This window comes from Ptychodera flava, unplaced genomic scaffold, assembly GCF_041260155.1.
Source record: "Ptychodera flava strain L36383 unplaced genomic scaffold, AS_Pfla_20210202 Scaffold_28__1_contigs__length_4768798_pilon, whole genome shotgun sequence".
In the NCBI taxonomy this organism is placed as follows: domain Eukaryota; kingdom Metazoa; phylum Hemichordata; class Enteropneusta; family Ptychoderidae; genus Ptychodera; species Ptychodera flava.
The window spans coordinates 1,489,069-1,505,319 of record NW_027248350.1 but is presented as its reverse complement, the minus strand read 5'-3'; the positions used below and the strand labels follow the sequence as shown (position 1 = coordinate 1,505,319).

The 16,251-nt window shown below is 36.9% G+C and overlaps 1 protein-coding gene across 1 annotated transcript in view; it reads left to right on the top strand.

The window, feature by feature from the left end:
- LOC139127077 (uncharacterized) overlaps positions 1-14,945 on the top strand; it is a 28,972-nt gene extending 14,027 nt beyond the window's left edge. The window contains exons 2-9 of the mRNA XM_070693000.1: positions 1,437-1,553; positions 2,365-2,546; positions 4,196-4,292; positions 8,468-8,653; positions 9,463-9,588; positions 10,363-11,868; positions 12,101-12,166; positions 13,070-14,945. Coding sequence (XP_070549101.1) covers positions 9,495-9,588; positions 10,363-11,868; positions 12,101-12,166; positions 13,070-13,308 — 1,905 coding nt within the window. The 5' untranslated portion in view covers positions 1,437-1,553; positions 2,365-2,546; positions 4,196-4,292; positions 8,468-8,653; positions 9,463-9,494 and the 3' untranslated portion in view covers positions 13,309-14,945. The remainder of the gene's footprint in view (positions 1-1,436; positions 1,554-2,364; positions 2,547-4,195; positions 4,293-8,467; positions 8,654-9,462; positions 9,589-10,362; positions 11,869-12,100; positions 12,167-13,069) is intronic.
- Positions 14,946-16,251: the final 1,306 nt, after the last annotated feature.

The following is a 16,251-nucleotide window of genomic DNA, read 5'->3' as shown; positions in this document are numbered from 1 at the left end:
GTATTTTATTTCCTCTTTATCTCCGATATGTATTTTGTCTTACTTGAGCCCTTTATGGCATCATCGTTTGCAGTTATTAGCTGAGTAGTGGGCCATGGACTCGACTTGTCCTTATGGACTATTTCTATGGTCCAAACCAGATAAAGTCATACTTTCACAGTGACTGTAATATTTTTCTTGTAATTGTCCGTTTATCTGGTTGAATAAACAATTCATGTATCTGTTCATGTATCTGTGACACGTCTAATTCTGGGCAAGCGAATAGAGCTAGAGATCTGATTTTTTGGCATGTAGGGATTAATTAGCAATATAATTTTTTCAAAATGTCATGTGACCTCGATGACCTTTGACCTTGATTATACATATATATGCATATTTCAGTAACCACAAGTTCTATACCCTGCAATTTTGATAGGATATTAGACCTTAAGATGTCACATCTTGTACCTCATTTATAATGCGCATATGTATTTCTTGGCTGGCCAATACTGCTAGAGGTCTGATCTTTTTCCCGATTTAGAACCATAACTTAGACATGCCTCATGTGTTTCAAATTGGGAACAACGACATAGACCTATGTGCCCATAGATCTCAACATATACACTCCAGTGATACTTCTTAATGACCACATTTTCCTACCCCATCAAGACTAATACTCCTATTACAAGTGGGGACTATGTCATTGTAAATGACTTGTTGAGTTAATGGTTGTATCACAGTATTCGATATATCTAATTCTGTATTTTTTCCATTTTATATTCTGAATAATTACATTAAACATATTTCACTGTCTCCAGTACATTTCATTTAAGTTTTTCACTTCATGCACTTTATCCCTTTCACACATGTTCAAATATCTGACCAGAGAACAAACACTAAATAGTCCAGGATGGGAGCTACAGTGTCATTGACGCTATTTTTGTATCAGTTGTGTTTATTTTGTTTGACAAATTGCCACAGTATCCGGTCTATCAGATGTGAAATATTGATCTACCGGAAACAGCAACCTATATACTCATTGACAATGTCTATCTAATTGCTATCAAACTTCTACAGAGTCTGGTACAGTATGTTGTGATGCAATTGTCGTTGCTGATGAATAAATTCTGCTGTGGACTAGTAGAATTCAAATGTAAACAATAGACACTGTTTTAAAAATCTACCTACTTGCCATGGGTATTTTAACATTCTTCAAGGGGCAGAGTAAGAAGTTGCACTCGACGAACAAAGTGGTGAAAAAAAAAGCTGCTTGGCCTTGAATATTTCACAAGATGACCATGTAACAACTCTGTTTCTCAAGTCACAGATCTTACAAGTTTGAGATAGATGTTACCCATTTGAAGTTTGTGTGCTTGTAAGGCTGTAAATAAAAACTGTTGCAACATCAGAAATTTATGTTACTGACACATTTTGACCACGCGCTTCAATTCAAACAGATTTATTACGACAGCAAAGGCAGAGAAGTGGTGTTGTTTGGTACTGGCGGTGAAACACATGGTGGCTCTCTTTGGGCTGTTGGACTACAGCAACTCTATCAAGGTCACATTCATCAGGTATTACACTTGCACATCTAGCATCCTTCCTTATCACCCCTCCTTCCCTCCCTTCCCCTCCTTCCCCTTCTCTTATCCTCCCCTCCCCTTCTCCTCCCTCCAACTCTCCCCTCCCTCCCTCCCCCCTCTCTCTCTCTTTCTGTGTTCCATGCTGTTTACAGTGCAGTTTATTGATTCACTTAATATTTGTTAATGTACATACATTGAATGACATGCTCAGTTCTTCTTGAAAATGCACACTCATCCTATAGGAAGTGAGTTTCTACTCTCAACATGACTGAGAATTGCTAGCCCTTCAGATTATACGTGTGGTACATGTACATAATAGCGCTGAGTAAATGATTTAATTCACAAATAAATGCGCTCATGAATGTAAACAACATGAAAATGAATAATACCGTATATTTAGGAATTTAGTTGTGAGCTGCGCTCAAAAAACACACACCTTGACTTAGTAATGTAATACTATCACTGTGGACTGTATTACATTTGCACAATAGTTCGAAATAAATACATTGATTTTTTATAATTAATTAAATGCATTCATGTATGCAAATTATATTAATGAGCATTATTTTGACTAGTCAAATTAAATAATAACGAGTCATTATCAATAGACAATATTTCTTGGTAAGAAACCTTGCATTATACAAAACAAATTGGAAGTTGTAATTCTGACATACAAACTATTGCTTCTGGCTGCTATGCCACAGTCAACGTTCTAAAAACCAACAAGTTGGACATTAATATTTCACCATGGTAATACATGTACCAGCATATTCATTTACCAAATCTTGACTTTCTTTGGTAGGCTAAGGAGTTGTACAGAGATAACTTTAAAGGGGTGATGACACCACCTGTGCTGGTTGACCTGACTGGAGACGGTGTCCGAGATATTGTCATGGCGATGTACAATTCCTCTGTGTTGGCCATCAATGGAGAGACATTTGACTACCTATGGAATTTTACCATGCCCATGTCAGAATCATACAGGTAACCCCCTTTTACCACCATGGTTTGACCCACACCTATTGTTATCAATGATGATTATGGACCTGTTTACTTGAAATCAGGGGTGAACAGATTGAATTGCCAGTGTCTCAACTTCAATATACTGGTATCTTAGTTTAACCCTTTCAAACTCATGGTGCAACCCAAATATATACCGTAGTTATCGATGGTAACCATGGACCTCTTTATAGGGAATTAAGGTTGAACAGATTAACCATTTAAGTGCTGTATTTTTTTCTGACCAAAATTTCAGTGCAACATTTTACAAATGTTTAATATTTTTTATGTAATATTTTGATAATTTTGGACCAACTGGACATCACTTTTCATTAACTACAGCTTTTGATCAAAAGTTTGAGAAAAATCTGAAAAAAAAGTAACTGGGACATATTTTATACAGGTGGAAAAATTTGACCTTGGCACTCCGATGGTTAAATCTTTTTAGTTCTGGTGGCATGATAGTTTATCTAAAGGAGTATTATTTGTTGAATTCTAAAGTTTTCATCTTAGTAATGTTATTTATTTTTCAGGAGTAAAATGTTAATGTCAAATAATTTTACCATGTCTCTGGAGTTGAGATACAGCATATACGGTAAATCTGGCACAACCGTTTTGCTTGTTGCTGGTATTCACTTCATGCTAGTCCTTGCCTCCATATACAGGAAAGACAATTGAAAGTATAAACAGTAACTGTAGCAAAAACTATTGAGAACATCTCTGTATGTGAATATAACAAGATTATTAGAATCAACTCTTTCACCACCATAGTGTGATACAACATACCTATTGTTATCAATGATGAGTGTGGACCTGTTTACAGATCATCAGGATTGTATGGGTTAATTTTGTCATGTATGCACATTTGCATACATGGTTTTGCTCTCAAAGCATTCTGTTCGTTGCTACTGTCAACCAAAGTGCAATAGTTCTGTCAAAATATGACATAGAAGTTTAGACAAATCTATTTTAAAACATGAGATCACAGGACATCCAACCATACCTTTACTTGTAAACAAAAAGATAAAACAATGTGACCACAAGAGGGCATTCTTCAGCATGCAGTTATACATCTTACAAAAGGAAAGCAGCAAGTTGCATGTCAACGATATTCAGCTCTGTCTTTCATATATTATTTTATGAATTCTCTTCTCATTATTGTTTCTTCCTTCCATTCCCAAATTTTCAAGATCTCTATTACTTGTCAGTCTCTGACAATCCTGCATAGATCAAATCATTTAAACTGTCTGATTGGTCATCTTTACCTAAACATGTCAGTTCTGCATTTACACAGTGATTGGTGCTATGTGTCCTAACTTATTTAATATGTTTTTACCATTGTATTAGGGTCTAAAAGCCTAATTCCATATATTTTCCACGACACTAAAATGAATGCAAATGAAGTTATGAAATCATTTGCGAAAGTAACCCCTATTTTTAGAAATGACTTTAATTGTACCAGTTACTAGCCTTTCTAATGAATACAACAAACTGTGCAGTGTCCGATATGATATCAGTCAGTGTATAGGGTACCCGACTGTTTTATACTGACCTTGTATCAGAGAGGTATTCAAATCAAAATGAATAAACTCACCCAATAATGAAAATGTTTATCTTTCTGTTGTTGTTTTTAGTACACCAGCTGCTGGTTACTATAATGACGATGACGTACCTGACTTCATGATCAAGTATGCACACGGCCCTGGCTATCCTATTTACTACTACTCACAGGTAAGCCTTGTTTTAATGTTGAAATGTGCTTTATTAGCTCCGCTGTCAGCGACGCGGAGCTTATCAAATAGGTTGATTATCCGTCGTCCTCCGTCGTCCGTCGTCCGTCAACAATTGCCTTCTCCTCTGAAACCACAAGTCCAATTGCTTTGAAATTTTATATGCAGTTCACTTAGGGTGACCTCACTTCAGTTTGTTCAAATCATGGTGAAATTTGCATATTTGTATTTTTGGGGCATTTTTTGGTGTTTTTGGTAAAAAAATCTTCTTCTCTGAAACCGCTCGTCCGATTGCTTTGAAATTTGATATGCAGTTTGCTTAGGGTGACTTAAATCAGATTTGTTCAAATGGTGGTGAAATTTGCATATTTGTATTTTTAAGGCAATTTTTGTCATTTTGGTAAAAAAATCTTTAAAAATCTTCTTCTTCAAAAGTACTGGTCAGATAGCTTTTATATTTGGTACATATGTCCCTAGGGATGATCTATTTCAGATTTGTTCAAATTGTGCAGAAATATGCAAATTTGCATTTTTAAGGCAATTTTTGCCATTTTTGGTCAAAAATGTATTTCTCAAAAAGTACTGGTCTGATAGTTCTGAAATTTGGTATACAGGTTTCTATAGATGAACTAAGTAATATTTTTTGAATTTCTGATGAAATCTGTAATTTTGTATTTTGGGGCAATTTTTGCCATTTTTGGTCAAAAAATGTGTATTTCCAAAACTACTCATCTGATAGCTTTGAAATTTGGTATACAGGTTTCTACAAATGAACTTAATGATATTTATGGAAATAATGATAATATCTGCAATTTTGTAATTTTGGGGCAATTTTTGCCATTTTGGTCAAAAAATGTATTTCTCAAAAAGTACTGGTCTGATAGCTTTGAAATTTGGTATACAGGTTTCTTCAGATAAGCTTAGTAATATATATTGAATTTCTGATGAAATCTGTAATTTTGTATTTTTTTGGCAATTTTTGCCATTTTGGTCAAAAAATGTGTATTTCCAAAACTACTTATCTGATAGCTTTGAAATTTGGTATACAGGTTTCCATAGATGAACTAAATGATATTTATGGAAATAATGATGACATCTGCAATTTTGAATTTTAGAGCAATTTTTCTCATTTTTGGTCAAAAAATGCGTTTCTCAAAAAGTACTGGTCTAACAGCTTTGAAATTTGGTATACAGGTTTCTATATATGAACAAAGTGTGATATTTTGAAATTATGATGAAATCTGCAATTTTTATTTTTTGGGGCAATTGTTGCCATTTTTGGTCAGAATATTTATTCTAAAAAACTGCTCATCAGATAGCTTTGGTTGACATGTTCTTAGGGATGATCGGATGTGATATGTTCAAAGTATGATGAAATCTTCAATTTTGTATTTTTGCAGCTTATTTTAGCCACTTTTTTCTGGCCACTGCATTGAGTTATCAAAGATTTCCACTTTCTTCATCAACATGTGTCAAAAATAGTTACTCTCTAATAAACACAGCGGAGCTATATCGGCCGCTAGGTCGCTTGTTTTGTTTTGTTGGGTTTTGGTTTTTTACCTTCTCGTGTCTATTTATAGACAGAGAAGGTATTAGAGTTGAAAACCAATATGCTGCTGTCAAGAACTTCCGTCTGTCAAGACTTCCGTCTGTCAAGATCCGTTGACGTCATGCCATTGTGATGGGTCATATCATAAACTGGTGGGGGTGTTCATGGCTCAGGTTGAGGTGTGGGAGAACGATTTTGAGCTATGACAAAAATCAAAAGGGACTTAGCGGCATAGCCACAGTGTTAAGCCTTTCTCCAAGGTTTCTTAGTTGACTACAATCTATTACAGATACTGAGCTGACGTTAGGGGTACTCACTTTGTGTTTGCTCACTCTGTGAGCGCTAGTGTTTGGTACTGAGTTGCGTGGATATCCCCTCATGGCCTCACGTGATCTGGACCTGTTGCATAATCTGCAGAGATGATCATATGCCTCCGAGTCTGAAAACTGTCATTGTGTAAGCCTGTCGGCATTTTCCTTGCATTTTTTCTCATTTAATTTTGCAAAATATCGGCGATTACCTCAATATTTCAAGATAACCCTTTCTTCCCAATCGTTTCCTGGAGTTTCAGAGTCATATGAACGAAAATGAGTGAAAGTTTTAGACAGGAAAATCGGACGTCGGCCATGTTCAATGTTTACAGTACAATCAGAAGTTTACGTGGAGGAATTAACCAACAAACACAGGAGTGTTCATGATGCCCGCCCTCTAGAGGCAGACCCTCCTATATGAAGTACCACATTTGATGCTTGTGGAAAGCTTGACCACACAATGGAGCATTTAAACTTTTAGAAAATGACAAACTGAATAAAAGGTATTCAGAAAATGTCAAATACAGAGGAAAAATGCGCAAATATTCAAAATAAACAGGTTAACTGATTGGTCAGCTATAAAAAACAATGAAAATGTTTATGATCAAAAGTTGTTGAGATTGCCATATTTTAACAAATACAGAAATTATTAACATAAGATAACATATGAGACCAAACTAGTTTTCAGGGATGCGGTAGGTTGGAAATGAGGGGCAAAAGACACAGGCATTCCTATTGCTGCATGTGGATGCAGCCATACCATTCCCTTTACAACATACTTATTCACAGAGTTGTGTTCAAGTTCCATATTGTACTGTCATACAGGGATAAGATAAGCAAATCAAAGCAAATTAAAAAAAAGAATCAATGGTCTTGTGTGGATGTTGCTGAACATGGCTGATATTTCGCCCTATATATTTGGTATCCAGCAAAGGCATATTTTGATGTAAAGTCAAAATTAACACTACATTGCTGACAATATATTTTACCGTTTCTGCATGAATTTTTCTTTTTAAATTATAGTATATTAGTACTTCAAACAGATTAACAGTTATCGTGATGTCAACCATAATTTTACATCACAAAGACTGTAATTCTGCCAAATTTTTTTTGTTTTTCAGTCATTTTATAAATTTGCACTGCACAAGATGATTGAACAAATTGCAATGTTTGAATTTGTAAACTCAAAGAATAAAAATCCTTTGGTCACAAATTAAATTATTTTTTGAAAAGAAATTTACTCTTAAACACTTTTAGCATATATTCTTTACACGGTAATGTATTTCAAGGAAAATATGCCTATTAAAACAGTAATTTCTTCACTTTCATTTTTTTTCAATACTATGACAATTATCAGCCATGAGGTTATACAAACACAAGACCAGATAAGCGTTTTCATCATTTCCACAGGACTCTTTGGAAAATCCATTAAAAACAGTTAAAAGTGACTGGAAATGATCACTTGGTATACATTTAATTTACAGATGCCAGGTTGTGTATTTCACATGCACCCAGGTCAGTAAGGAAGTGCGTCATTACTATTTTGGACTGTTAATTCTTATTTCTGAATTGTTTAACTTTTTTCCACATTGAACTATCTTTAGGCAGTTTATACTGTAGCTTAGAATTTTTTTGATTGATGTATTTAATCATCTTTTGGGTTCTTTGGGTCCATATCCCACCTCATGCCCCTACATCATCAACTATTTACCGACAACTCCATGCCAACAACCAATTACCTGACCTGGCCACACATTAGAGAAGGTACAGCGTCATTGACGGTATTTTTTTTTTTTCTTGTCAAAGCCCTGTACAGGTGGTTAGATATGTTTGGAACACCACCAGAAGGTTTAGAAGTACCGGTAGACGAATGGCTACTCCAGTTGTTAACTTCTTTTTTCAAACTCCTCTTCAATTAGTCAAACATTGTTCCCAACCATAAAATTAAGTAGCCAAGTCATCTTATCCAACCACATTGCCACAAGAATTCATCTCAGTTGTTGAATTAGTAATAGCACTGCAACAGAGATTTTTATAGTCAGAGAAATCCAAACTTTCAAGCAGTGTAGGGTGTGCAAACTTATCTCTGATTGCAAGCATGGCTTTGTTAAAGCTCATTAGCTTACACAAGTATTGTTCCCACCAAGACAGTAATAGCCAAGAACAGTATTTGTATATTTTACAACATCGCCAGAACTCACAATTTCAATTCAGTTCCCATAATACAGCAGCAGAGATTTAAAATCATCAAACACACCTTACCAGAACTGAAGAATAAGAGTAAGACATACTAATGCTTATTCGGGTTCTTTGTAGAGCACCATTTTGGATGGCAAAACAGGCAGACCATTGCTGACCCCCTACATTAGAGATACGGTGGGATCTCAGAATTCACCCCTGACAATCAGTGTTGAAGGCCATGGCAACGACATCTTCCTGTACTGGATCTCAGACTGTGAGAAACGTGACAGTGACAAAGATGAAGAATTCACATTATCGAAGGTTAGAGAGATCACACTATGACTTTTAACCTATTATCTTTGTACTCTTACGTCATCTGGTGCATCATAACTACATGTATATGAGGGTGAGACCAACCAGTATACTGTGTAAGCAGTGAGTAATAGTACAGCGATAAAACAGTTGGTAATTTTTCAATAAATTGATTTATTGTGTAGTATGGAGAAAGAGCTGTATTGCTGACTAAGGGGACACTAAATCTTACTTTTAATATTTTAATTAATTTCATCTCAGAAAACAAGCACATGTACAGTCTCCCAAAAGTACTTTGAAATACAAATTATTGACACTATGGTATTTGTATAATACAACTTCAAGTATGGGATGTTACTGTTGACAGCTGCATTCTAGTCTGCATTAGAGTTCAGTCGATAACAATAAGTATGTACTTAAAGTGGTTATGTTAAACACAAGCCAATTCAGCATAATCTTGAAATGAGACCAAAAAAAATAAATTTTCAAACAGAAAGAAAGATACTAGCAAACACATCAGAAGTGATGGCTAATTGAGATTGAAGCACAAGGAATAATTTCCATATATTTGTGGGTGTTTGGTTGCATGTTGGAAGAAAAAATATTACTAAATCAGAATGGTCTTTTTGACTTTTTTTTCCAGTGTTGAAATTTGTTTTACAAAAATGCTACATAAGTCACATAGAGTTACAATTCCTTTATTCTCTTTATGTTGTATTTTCTGTGCAGTCGCACGTGACAAAAATGTTCTCACATAAATATCCTGTCTCCTCTGATTTCAAGGCTTCTAATATTTTGCCAAATTTAATCTTCCATAGGTACCAACGTCCATGAACAGAGCAGATCTGACATGTGTAAGCTACGGTTCAACTCCAAAGGCTATACTAGAATGTACATGATGAACAGACAGTCTAATACACCAGGCACAGTTGTCTACAACTCTGGTCAGTGATTCTCTCTTCATCGACAAGTGTACCATGTGAATCGTGTGTAGTCAAAGACCGATTTTCATTGAATTTACATAATCACAGGGGGTTTCAATTGGGTGCCTCAAGTGTATGTGGCAGACAGTTTTAGCTTCGGCAAACATCTTCTAACTGTCAGCTGTAATTGTTACTAAAAACAGCTACATTGTAGATCAAGTGCAAGCAACTGTTCAGCTATGGGTCCAGACAGAGCCACTGCTCCATGCTGGTTTACTGTAACTTATCAATGAGTTGATGACTTTGACATGTGTGATGGTACCCAAGGTAATCGTTTACATCGCACATACATATCTACCTCACACACAGAGTTGTGGCACTGAATTGAAACCCACTGTAACACGTCACTTACGCACCAAAAATTAAATTTATATGACGATTGCAGAACCGTATGATGTTAGAGTGCAAGTGTGCGCATGCCTGCCCTAGTTGTATTTGTATGAGTGGTGTGGTATGGTTTGAAGTCCATGAGTGAAAGGACAGTGATCTACACACCTCAGCACTTGCACTCTTACAAATGAATATGAAAATATATAAATTTCATATTGGTATTTCTGAAATGTATTGAGAGTTTGTTGCCATGTTCTTTCACGTTTGTCACTACAGTATAAACATGCCATTTGAAACATAGGGCTTTTCGGTCTTACGCTTAGAGCTTGTTTGTCTACTCTTGTACATCTGCATGTCCTTTGTTAAAATTTTGTTGTGTTTCAAACTTCTGTCTCATTAAAACAGAAGAGCGATGGGAACTGGAGCACCAGAACGTTGTCAACACATCCTCCCTGGCCTGGCAGTATGTCCAGAAACATCCACAGTTCAAGAAAACTTACACGAAACATCTTGCAAAACAGAGACAACTTGAGAAAGGCGTGAAGAAAGGAAACACTGCAACCGGAAGCCGACAGCAAAGTAAAAAAACAGGTGTGTCAGCCACGTCCCCATCAACAGGAAACATACACAGCTCGTTTAGTGGGAATGACAAAAGGAAAAAGCCCAAGAAAGACAATCAGGGTACCAGGTCTGGAAAAGAAAAATATCGGGATTATGATGAAGCTATGAATGATGGAAATACAAGATATGGGAGTTGGTCTCCTCATGATGATGAGAACCATCGCCAAGGAAAGACACCAACAAGAACATATCCTGGTGACTGGCAAGTGCAAACACCATGGAGGTACCCATATTCCTCTGGAACAACATGGCCACAGGGTTTGAACTTGGACTCAGATTATCATGGAGGCACGGACGATCGGCAAACTTATTTAGGGGATACTGTGGGTGTACCAGGCAGACGTGGAGATTCTAACACAAATTACCTTGGCAACTTCAGAGACTTTCCGATGGATGGAGAGCAAAGAGGTATAAATGGACCTTACCGGTATCTGACTAATCCATATGGGAAGTACAGTACCCAAGAGCCTTTTGAGGCCGCTTATAGACAGCTTGAATCTATGGACTACCCTTCTGATATCTGGAAACATCTTCTAGGGCAGCCTTATCAAGAGGAACGATACAGAATGTTTGAACCAGCAGAGAATCTTGCCACTGGAGACAAACAAGGCAAATTTAGAGGGAAAAATTCCAGGAGTGACGGAGAAAAAAGAAACGCTGTCTTCCAAAGCAAGAAATCCTCTAAGAGACTGGGGAGAAACTCTGCCGTTATTTCAGACAATGATAAGTCTGAAGATAGCGACTCAAAGAGGGATAATGCTAGGGTAGTTAGGAAAAGAAGTTCAGTGCTAGGTGATGATATCCAGTTTCTGAATTCTAATCAGAGGTTTGTAAAAGTTTTTGTCACAGAGGATGATCTCTATGGCAACAGTGGCGCTCTCTCTTCAAATGTTGACGTTAAGTCCAAATACACAGGCAGCCACAAACCAAAATGGAAAACGAAGGCAAAGAGTAAACGCAGTGTCTTCCAAGGGAATGCAATGAACACAGATCATGCACATCACAATTATCGCACTGATAATACAGGTCGCAAAAGAAGCATATCTGAAACACTCAAGAGAAACAGGCGCCATGTTGGTCCGCACGATGGCGGCGGCATGCAGCGACTCCTCTCAACTGGCACACTAGCACCTGTGTTGAATTCCTCAAGTGCTGATGCCGAACATAGCATTGACGTGATCTTTGCTACATACTGGTTTTACCCAGCAAAGACCAGGGTCATCTTGCCGGCTCAGCAGAAATGCATTGATGAGATGATGGACAATGAAGTACAGAGATTTGATCCAAACAGTAAGTAGAGCACAATCAAACATTTGTATGGTGGCCATCCAGGGGACTGGAAAAAAGTGATAAATATATACATGTATAAAAGTGGTCTGTCCGTAGAGGGTAGCCGTGTCACAGTGTTTTATATCAGATGGGAGGGAAGAATAGGCAGTGTCAAGTAGTGTAATAAAAATAAATACTTTGAAATAATTTCACATTTAGCAGACACAACTGACAACGTTCTTGCTAATTACAGATCAGTACTATGGGGATGACCATGATGCTTATGAAGATAAAGTAATGGATATGTGTCTGGGTAGTGGTGAGTTAACTATTCAGATATGTCTATCGCAGTAATGTACACTAGATGCAGTGCTCAGCAGTAGTGGAGTTTATTTGTAAGAAAAAGATTGTGTAGTGTTTGTAGGACTTTTCCTCTTCTATGTTTTACCCACCTTTGTGCTTCACCCACCCCTGTTGCCTTGCCCTCTTCAATCTGTTGACCACCCCTGTCACTTGCCCAATCCTGTGTGTTGCACTCTTCCATGCCCACCCACCAAAGTCACTTGCCCGCTTCCATGCTTCACCCACTCTTGTGTTTCACCCACCCTTGTGCCTTGCCCTCCTCAATCCGTCACCCCTGTCACTTTCCCAATACTATGTGTTGCTCTCTTCCATGCTTCACCAACCCCTTTCATGTACTGTCTTCAATGCTTCGCCTGCACCTGTCACTTGCAAATCGCCTTGATTTAATCACGTTATTCATTGCCCACCCTCATAATATTTACCCTGCCCTGTCTTCACAGCTTTGAATTTGAGCAGAGTGCACCTTGTTCAGTTTCTTTGCCACATGAGTAATGTTTTGACATATACTAGTTAAACTCTTATTTTTTGAACTACATATACCAGTATAGTTACTTTTCTCTTCCTCCTGATACCAGTTCAGCAGTATACAGTATGGACATGTATCATGGGAGATCCCAGTGAATACTTAAATATGTAGTCCTTGTGAGTAAAATACTATCAGGCATTGAAGCCTTATAAGGGAAGTCCGGTTTTCAAAAGAAACATTTTTTAAAATCTGTCCAACAGAGTATGAGATTTCGTACTCTACACCACAATTTCCTATTAGATTATTTTCCTTAAAATCAGTGGTTTCTTCAAACCTACACATTCTATCTTCCTCATTCATTCAAGTTATGCTTATGGCTTACCACTCTTGCAGATGATGACGGAGATGGAGATGACGCCATCCATGAATCTCAAACCAACTACAACCCCTTCAACATTCATATGGGACAGATGACGGTGTACAGAATGCGACTAAAATGCACCTGTGAGGGAGATCCCAGACTGGACGATCCACACAAACACTGCAGTAGAATATTGCCATACAGTCAGCAGCAATGGGCAGCTTACATGGGAACCCATGGCAATAGTCTGTTCAAATCTAGGGATGATTAGCAGTGGGAGCCAAACTAGTACCGGTACTTTACTGTAAAATGGCATTTTCTGTATTCCACTGCAAATGTGTAATATGTACCCTTGCAATTATGCAGAGATAAGACAAAATCAAGAAAAAACTTAAGCCTTTTTTGCACAGTTCTTAAAACCAGCTTGTCACAACCTGTTTCAGGATATGCTCTCTAAAAGCTTGTCATCTTGATTAACACTGTTCTGTATAGTCAGTCCAATCAAAGTAATCAGTGCAGCATTGCGCCACACAATATGCTCACTAGTTTTTGAACACATCATTAATGCCTACCTAAGTGTGAAAAGAGTGCTGGTGGTGGACACACTTTTTGGGGAACAAAACATTTCTATTACTTAACACTTATACCTTGAAGTCAACAAACCTCTAATAAAATATAATCTGTATTTTATGAAATTTGTGCAAACCAAGCATAATTACAACGTCAAATATCCCATTGGCAATATATATTCAAAGAATTTTGCCAAAAAAAGATTATGTTTCCAGGCCCTAATGCTTTGATCACACCTTTACTTAACATGGAAGTTGATCTTTTCTAAACAGAAATAGTGAGAATGCATTTCCTGTTAACTTCATGGTCCTGTTAACTTCATGGTGCAAAAGTATTTTCCAAAGATAGTAGGATGGATTTAAGAAAATAAAGAGGTCTTAAAAGAGTTCAACAATGCAGAGTAATTTCCTCTCTGTATTTTCTGCTTTGCTTATTGGAGTGAATGCAGCATTCATACTACAGCCACCTTACTGAGGGCAAACTGAGTTTCACAAACTGTAACAATGTGAATTTCTGTGCTTTACTTAAGTTTTAGCTGAGCCACTATAAAAAAAAATAGACATTGTACCAGTGTTCAACAGTGAATGAAAACTATGATAAGAGTGATAAAATTGTGCTCCTTGAGGTCCTTGAGCTTCGACCATGATATTCAGTCAACCAGGGTGTATTCATACCAATATGAGCCAGTTACAGTGGCTTGTGAATTGTTACACGACATCTGCGGTGTGGTATGCATTTGAAAAGTAAGAAGTTGATAAGCAAAAAAGCCACGATACGTATATATTGCCAAGTTCGAAGACAGATTTTCTCACAAAAAGCCAAAATTTATTCAACTAGCATGAGCGGCTTTCAATACGTACATCTGTGAATTCATACATGCTATCCTCTCTGCGTCAAAAAGATCTTCTGGGTGTGATTTCCAACCCTGCCCACACTTTTAACATGAAACGTGACCTTCTTGCAACAGCAGCACATGGTCAGCGGGTGTTGCTGTGCAAGCACTGTTATACCCTAAATTTAAATGTTTCAAACTGTCACGGACTGATAGTAGATAGCCGATCACAGCATCAATATTTTCAAACCACCCCTGACCGCCTATTGCTGTTGCAAGAAGGTTGCAATAGCATCTCTACTTTCAAACCACTCGCTGTTATTGCAAGACGGTTGCAGTTTCACGTTGAAATTGTGGGTTTGCTTCAGAAATCACTCCCAAAAATGCACAGAAGATCGGATTTCACTCAAGGAGGATAGATATTTATTCAGAGATGTATTGAAAGCAGCTGATGCTGCTTGAGTGAATAAACTGTGGCTATTTACGAGGGAAATTCATCTCCAAACTCTGCATATGTGCGTTATAGTGGCCATTCCATTTTTTAACTTCCTACTTTTCTAATGCATATACAGCCACCACCATGTATCATTCACAAGTGACTATCGTGCCAGTATTGTCAGTATGCACTGTTATCTGTCACACTGTATATACCATACCAGTACATGACTACCAGTATGTATGCAAATATTGATCCACTTACTTATGAACAACTCAAAATTACATTTCTTTCTACATTTGTCAATACCACACCGTAACTTTACTTCCACATAAATCCTATTATCTGTACTAGGATACACACACACCATGTGCTGGTATGGCATAAAACATGGTAAAGTCAAATGCAAAAACAAATACCACCTTTTAATGTGTCAAAAATGACCACATATTTTGAACAATTTTTAAGTATCTGTAAACAAAAACCCACATATTCCTACAGCTTTCAAAATCTTTTCAAAATATTACCAGGTCTTTCATGATTGTCTCCATCCAAATGATGAACGTAGTTTTTTTTTTCATTAATGATTCTAATATATGTGCATGCATGTGCATGCATTACAAATTCCTTGCATGGATGGAATTTTGGAGATATTTAACTATATTTTAAGTAGTTGGTGTTTGTGATTTATGCATGTCAATGTTGTGTCATGGAGGGTCATAATTAATCCATACAAAAATTTTCGCTTATTATATATGTAGGAAAGATATCTGATATATGAAGACAGTAAGTATATAATATTTTGATCACCACAATGAGTAAAGGAAGTTTGAACAAAACTCGAACTTTTGTTGAAAATACATATCTTAATTTCAAACTGACTTGCATATCATTTACGAAATAATTCATTATTGTACCAGTAAATGCAGAATTGAACTACATGGAAATAAACAATGGCTATACAATATATTATGTTAGTAAAAGTGTACGTCAATATAGAGCACAATCCTTTGTATTGCTGATGATACAAAACAAAAGCGAATGGCATAAATACCCAAAGGTCTCGCAAGTTATCCATAAATACAACCAAAAGGAAAAACTTCCCATTGCTTGTATGAATAAACAAAAAAACAACAACAACAAAAACTGATTTTCACCATTATTTAAAAATTGATACAGGACAATACTGAAGCAAAGACATGCATGTTCGTATGTTTGTGGTAATTTCAATATGGCTGCCAGGTTACCATTTTTTTCATGCCCAGAACCTAGCACTCAGACTTGTTTAACTCAAATAAGCTCAGGCTGGCCAAAGAGACAATGAATATATGAGGTCCATATTGTACCGGTATGCCAGTTTCCTTGAAATGCAATTT